Consider the following 7,679-nt stretch of genomic DNA (forward strand, 5'->3'; position numbering starts at 1 on the left):
GCGGAGGAGGAGGACTCCGGGCGCGGAGGGGAGGAAGCAGGCAGCGCTAGCCATGGCCTCCAACTTTAACGATATAGTCAAACAGGGCTACGTGAAAATCCGCAGCAGGAAGCTGGGGGTGAGTGAGTTCTCCCTTCGCCGGCCCTGTCCGGGGTGGGGGCGAGGCGGTGGCGGCCGCCTCGCCGGCCTGGGGGGCGGCAGTGCCCCGGGCCGGGGCCGCCAGCGCGGGGCGCGGCGACCTGCTGCTGCTGCTGCTGCTACTGCCGCTGCCGCCGCCGCCGCCGCTGGGGCTCGGACTTTGCTCCCATCTCCGTAGGGGTCGGTGGGGATGCGCTGCCATTGCTCTCGGAGAGAGCTGGCTGCTCCTGTCTCCAGGAAAGCGCCGCTCCTCCCTTCTGTCTCAGCGTTCGCCTGCCAGGGTCACTGTCCGCTAAAAGCTGCGTCCCGTTCCCCCGTCCTCCTCGGACCGAGGATGACACCCCACTTGGACGTCCCTGCCTCCCCCGCTTCCCCCCCCCACCGCCGTCCCCCGTCCCTCGCCCTACTGCCTCCAGCAGGGGCTTGGGCGGGGAGAGGAAGGCGCAGGCAGGATCTGTAAAAAACTTTGTGCACAGATTCTCCTTCCCTCTCTCCCTCCCTCTCCAATTTTGGAGAGGGATGTCTTCGGTCAGGGCAGGGTCTGAAAACACTGGAGGCTGGTACCAGAGCAGCCCAACAGTTACTGAGAAAAGCGGGTGTGGAGATGTGGGGGTGCTCGTGCCCCAGGGCATAGAGGACTGGGGAATGGGAGCCTGCAGCGGGCCGGGGGAGGGCGGGGAGGGGAGGGGGTGACGGCCTCATGGACCGAAAGGCAGATGCAGAGTCTGACAGTGATAAAAACTAGGGGCGGTCCCTTAGGTGAGCGTGGCTGATCTCAGTACACACTCAGCGACACGGTGTTATCGAATTGGCCATGTGCACTTTCCCTGACGGGGTACAGCAAACCTTTAAAAGGTAGTGAAGTTGGAACAGAGTGTGTACAGGGGTCAGGATTTTCTAAACTTCAGTCGGTGCCGGGAATCATCAGTTTGGGCTTTCTCCTTACCCTTTATATGTGAAAGAACGAGAAGGCTCGTTGGCTTGCACAGCTAGCAATGTTGCCAGTAATCCCAAAAGATCCAAGTCCCTGTTGGCTCGAGACTAAACCCGACTAGGGCTGAGAGAAGGTCTGGAGTTCTTTGAGTTCATTCTTCATTTTTTCTTTAGGTGTGCAGAAATGTGCAGGGTCTCTACCTGCTCTCCCTTCCAGGGGGGTAGGCTACCTCTCTTCCTGCTTCCCCTGAAACCTAACAGAGCAGAGACCATGTGAAATCTGCCCTCCTCCAAGTCATGATCTTTGAGCTTATCACAGTGCTAATATTTATCTCCTCCTCCTTCTCTCCCCTTTTCCCTTCCCCCAGATGCTGTGCTTTGCCTGCAGACACAGTGTGCAGCATGGTAGGACAATAATCATAAATTGACCTTTGGAGCGCTTTGGTACCTTGGCAGGGCTGTTAATTCCAAAAGAGCATAGGAAAGTTTGGTCCAAGCCCTTAACTGCCCCAGCTCCAAATGTATGAGAGATGATGTAAATCCAAAGAGAATGGATGCTCCTATTAATGATTTTGCAACCTCAAAGTCACTCTATGCATCAGTAAAGCATTAGTCTTATCTGAAAGAGCAATTTCTAAGCCCTAGATTGTTTCTGGCAGTCCTCTGCTTAACCTTTGCTCATCAGTTTTTCCCCAGCTTAGCAGTGTTACTAGATGGGCCCAACACAAAGCAGAGAGATGATGGTATTGCATTGCCTTGATGTTAGTAGTTAGAAGCAGAGTTAATCTATTTGATTTGCAAATCTGTACAGGAAGGTATCTCAGTGTCCTTTAAGTGTGAAATTATGTATATGCATATCGCTATGTATGCAAATACTTTTATATACCTATGTGTATGGCATATATGCAACAAATGTAGAGTTCATATCGCAGTAATCTTGGTTGATACTTGCTGACTTGTGTAAAAAAATTTATGAAGATGGTATTTCATTGCAGTATATCTTAAGTAGCTTGAATATTTTGTTTTGAAGATGTTAATCTGATTTTTTGAGGGGGCCACGTATAAATGCTTTTTTTGGTGTGGATATTATTCATGGTCCTAATGATTATCATACTTCTACACTAAGCAGAAGGGAAATAGTTCATACAGTGTCTACGGAGGATTTTCTCCTACTGAAGTGGTTTATGAGAGTGACAATTCAGACTATACAGCCTCAGGCAGGTGGTAGTATAAGCTTAAATATGACATATGGAAATGCAAATCTGAATAAATCTATTAAATACAATGTAAAATGGATTATATTTTATAGAAAATAGCATCAAAATTCAAATGAGTGTGATGGTTGAAAGGTATGAATATGTGTGGATATATCCATAGCTAATTGGATTCTTGTGACTGAATATCTAAATTAATGCAATTTTTGTTCACCAAGTGAAACATTAAAGGTTTGTATTTTTTCCCTTTATGTCTGTCTCCAAGTCCAAACATTAATGAATTACACTAGAGCTGTCATAATGTAGGTGAATACATCAATTTTCAGGGATATAAATGTCTGGTAGTGAATGAATATTTTTAACCTCCAAAAATATTGAAAGGAGGGAAGAGAGCTATGGGTTCTGAAAACTAAGATAATTTTTAAATATGTCAATAGGATTTTATCTCTTGCTGGTTATGTTACATTCCTATACACTGGAACTTACTGGCGTGGGGTTTTTGGGTCATAACAGTCTACATTCTTTGAATATTTCAAAGTCTCTCAAGAAGTAGATTGATTAGAACTTGGAGAGCTGAGGTGACTAATACCGATTTTAGTGCTAGACTTGGGCAATAAAACTAATTCTAACCTTTGGGCTGGTAGCCAATTCATTACAGAAATTCTTCCAATGCAGCTTTTATTCTGTCTTGTTCTGTGACTGAGGGAGCCCTGGCTGGGAATCAAATGGAAGATAGTTCGATAGTGTATTTTCATTTTATTGAAAAAACTCCACAGCAACGAGCTTTGATTTGTGCTGAACTTTGTGATAGAATTTAGTTTTCCAAGAACTTAATTTTGAAAAACTCAAGTAGTAAATCTTCATCTAATTGTAAAACAGAAAGTATTTATTTTTTTTTTAAAGAGGTATAACATGTTTTCTTCTGACTTTTTATGGGTGTCTTGTGTTAAGTACTTGTTACCCTGTCTGCCTACTGCCCACATACCTGCAAATTGTGTTCATAGCGTGCGTGAGTATTGTCTCCAGTCACAGAGGATGGACAAACATCCATTCTGAACTGTGCAGTCAGGACTTGGAGCTGTTTTTCCATCATACTGTTCAGAAGGCTGATTTGAAGACAAAGATGAAGCCTAAATCTTTATGGCAAGAAGTACTGTGAGAATTTGCCCTTACTTTTTGTTTACCGATACCTGATCATTAAGATTTTTTTGCCTGCTTTTCACCTTATCCTTAATTGCTCATCTACAGTTGGATTTACATCTTAATGGATTTCTGTATATTTTCTGACAGTCCAGTTGACCTTATTGTTCTGATACCTTTAAGTTGTTAAAGTAGCTTCTTTTGTTGTAAGGTTGGATAGTCAACTGCGGAGCTTTACCGGCCTCTCTATTGTTGGATTCTGACATCTGGGAATATCATGGTTTCTGCCATAGAGATATCAGGCCATGAAGAGGTGTCCAGCCAGTTAGACCACTTAGCCTGTCTCCTTTTGTTAAGTGTGAACTGGACATGAAACTTTTCTCTGGTGCTTTGAAATTTTAAATATATATTAAAGGCTATGTAATAGACAAGCTCACTTGTATACATGGCATCTTCATTGAGGTATCACAGTATCTTTGAAACTTAGAAACTGTAGTCAGTGAGGATGGCATATAATTAAAACATCTTTATAAAATCTGTTTCCCTGCAGCCTAAATATGCCTTTCTTTTCAGTGCCCTGGCATTCCTGCACTGTTTGATATTTTGCTTTTCTCTAATGCCACATAAAGGAAATACCTCATTCTTGCAGCCATTACATTTGACCTGTGCAACCCTCCTTTGAAATAAATTTGATTGTAATGTGGTGTGCTGTTCAGATCAGAATAGGTCATTTGTGTAGCGTGAAACAGGACTGTGCTGCCTTTGTTCTTTTGGAATCTTTCATACTTGTGTCACATTAAAATTCATATGACACAATTTTATACTGCACTGGCTGTGCTTATAGGCTGAAACTTTGTTGTAGCAGATTGGAATCCCTTTGTTGCCTCCTAATAAACTAAGCTGCGAGTATTTCATGCCTTGTTGAAGTGCTGTTTCTTAGAAGAAAAACAATTTGATGTCGCATTAGGAAGTCTAATTAAAAATGAGCATTGTGTCACTTCGATAGTCTTGCTTTGACCTATATCAACCTTCGAAGTCATAATCTTATTGTTTGTTTGTTTCTGTCTTTTTTTTTGGTCACGCCTCGGCCACAGAACAAAAGAATCCTGTCTAATGGAAATTTTCACTCAGTTGATGAATAATTACTGATTTTTCTGTGATTCCACATACTAAGTAGAATTATTTTTTGAGTGGTTTAGTTTACACTCTAATACAGCTATCCAAAGAGAAAATTGTATCTGCCAGTCAGTCTTGATTGAACAATAGATAGCAGGTTGCTCTTAGTCACCAAATGAGAAGTTTTACCGTATAAACCCCCCTATTTTTAACCATACTTTTAGATCATTACAGGTACCTTTTGTGGAAATGAACATAGTGCTTCTCCTTCTGCTGTTAACCCTGTCTTCAATCAATCAGCACTAACAATGCTATGAACACAAGTGTCTGATTGCAACTTGGTTCCTCTTGAAAAAATGCAGTATGTGTCTTACAAAATCCTAACATTTAATTGATATCGTGTGCATACTTATGGTGAAGAAAGCAAAGGGACCTGCAAAATGTCCTGGGTTTGAGATTACTTTGATTGATTGCACTGACTCTGCAAGTAGGTCATGATGAATACAGAGGGCAAAGTAAAGGTTCTTCTGTTTCTTCAAGTTGCCATAGCATATTCTAAGAAACAAACACATGAAGAAGTACAAGCAAGTTGTGTGACCTGGAGTGGATATCCTTTCCATAGATTATTTTATATTATTATCTATGGGAAATCTGCTCAGCCTGTTTGAAAGCACTAAGATTGCCTTTTATATAACTGCATCCTGACCGATGACATAAACCATGAATTACATCTTGGAGCATGAAAATAATTTGAATGGAACTGTAAAACTTTAGTTCCAGTTCATAATGTATCTATTTTAATTTTTATAAAGCTCTAGATGGTCAGGATTTAGGTTCCAGATTCCTTCCATATAAAGGAGTTTCTTTTTCATGATAGTTCATGCTAGTTCAAACAGAGATATGGTATTGAAAGGATTTCACTGGGATCCATTAAAGAAGCTGGTTACATTCACTATATTATACTGAAAGTATCATTTAAAATACCAATAATTACTGCTTTCAGTACTTCTTGCCAAGTCACATGAATGGATTTGAAGAATTAAAATGAAAATATGTGGATTTCCAGTTTGGTCATTATGGAAAGAATAATCATTTTTAGCTTCTGACCAGTTATTATTGATTAAGCATATTGTACAGGAAATTGAAAGAAATATCTTGCAGCCATGGTAAGCAAGGACAAAAAGTCTGACAACTTTTATGCTAATGTTTGTGTTTAAAGCAACTTGTGAGTCAGGCTTGTGGTAAGCACTTTGGAATTGCTATGTTTCCCAGTTGATTTTCTTGATGTGCTTTTCCACCTTTTAATTCCCAAGAAGTATGATAGCCAAAGGTTAGTAATTTTGTAATGGATGGCTCTTACTTAAAGAGACAAGTAGTTCTCTTTTACATCCATGTTATCAATGGATTATAGATGCTTCTATTTTTACTTTTGTGTGTAATGCCATTAGCCTCAATGAGATTAAGCCTTAGCTGTATGAAGAGTACACAAAGAAGTGTTCGTACAGACTCTCTCTCTTTCACTTGCATATTTTGAGATGGTAAAATTTTATTGAGAATTTATTTGTGTCTCCTGTAAGGTGATGGCCTTCTGTTTTTTCTTTTAGGAGTCTGTAATTTTTGTCCTGTGGTGGATGTTAAAACCCAATGAAAAGACCCAGTGAAAAGACCCTGAAGTCAGTTTAAGGAACCCATTAACTTTGGTGGCTTTGGTTCAGAGTCCATGTGGGAACATTAACTGCATGCATAGAACATGAATTTCCTTGTTGTAAAATGCCCTTCAAATCCTACTCAAAGGAGTTGTCCTTTCCCATTTCGGTAATTATGGAAGGAACATTCTCTATGAATCCTTGAAATATACAAGGAATTATTCATGTAATTCCAGTAGTGAGTTTTCTTCCTAGTATTTTAGAAATAATCTCTCTTCGAATCATTCATTCAGATTTTTGCAAGCAGTGCAAAATGCTCTATAGCTGTTGCCTGGCAACAACAAATTCAGGCAACAGCATATGTGAGTCAGTTGTAAGTTATACATTTATATATGTGACTGTATAGAGAATATGTTTTAGATAGGTACTAATGAGACATTTAAAAAAAAAAAGCATGCTATGAAATGCTCTTTAAAAAAAAAAAATGGGTAAAGGTTTTAGGGTCTACATTACCCTGGAAAGTTTGTCTTTTGTTTTAGGTTGTGTGAAAGATCAGTTAGTTGAACAGCTTTTCACAAATGTCATGATGTACTTAATATACTTCCATGCAGTCTTAGAAAGCAATGTAAGATATTCTCTTTGTTGAAGGTGAGAAATACTTTCATGTGTATGGATTCTGAATTATATCCCTCACTGTTCTTTAAATTAATAATGTGTTATTTAACCAAAGCATGGGTGTTTTACTGTATACTATATCCTCTCATATATCTGCTATATTTAAAATAATAATTGTAAATGTTTCACTGCATTTTGTATTTTTAATCTTTTCAATTTGCAGTGCAGCTCTAAGATTCAAAAATATCCTGGTGTATTAATGTAATGAATCATAGTTTGGTTGAAATTTTTTTCCAGAGGAAAATACATACTTCAACTCTAAATACTATGAAATTTCTTGAAAAAAGTCAATGAAGAAAAAGAAGGAAACCTTTTAATCTTGTGGAGAAAGTTTTTGTACAGTAGGACAAAATTGCAAACTCATTAAAAAAAAGTTGAGTGAGAGTAAAGTGTGTGCAGTAACTGTATCTTGACACCTGTGTCACGTAAATGCTTGCTTTCGATTAATATTTTTTTATTATTATTCAGAATACATATCCACGCATCACGTCTGAGAAGAAAACTTGTGTGATTGTTTAGACCAGCTATCATTGAAAACTTGGTACAGGCAACGAGGTTTCCAAACAGTGAGATTTTCAGCTGGCATCAGACTTAAATCTACTGACCCCAGGAGTACTCTTACAGACTAGGATAGGTCTTGGAAAGCTGAAACTACCACTGAAGGGTTTTGAAGATGAATGTTAATTTTGATGTGTGCTTAGAAATTAAGGGAAAAAATAGTGCAGTCTGTAATCTAGAAATGAAATATACTTCTTTTCAAAAGTGTTCTCCACTGCAGATCACTGCAGATCACTGCAGATCACTGCAGATCACTGCA

The 7,679-nt window shown here is 39.7% G+C and overlaps 1 protein-coding gene across 1 annotated transcript in view; it reads left to right on the forward strand.

Moving 5' to 3' along the window:
- The first annotated feature begins 6 nt into the window (after positions 1–6).
- Positions 7–7,679, forward strand: part of DOK6 (docking protein 6) — a 246,076-nt gene continuing 238,403 nt past the window's right edge. Inside the window, exon 1 of the mRNA XM_027677997.1 lies at positions 7–118. Coding sequence (XP_027533798.1) covers positions 53–118 — 66 coding nt within the window. The 5' untranslated portion in view covers positions 7–52. The remainder of the gene's footprint in view (positions 119–7,679) is intronic.

Source organism: Neopelma chrysocephalum, unplaced genomic scaffold, assembly GCF_003984885.1.
Source record: "Neopelma chrysocephalum unplaced genomic scaffold, ASM398488v2 Primary Assembly neopelma1_22b, whole genome shotgun sequence".
NCBI lineage: Eukaryota > Metazoa > Chordata > Aves > Passeriformes > Pipridae > Neopelma > Neopelma chrysocephalum.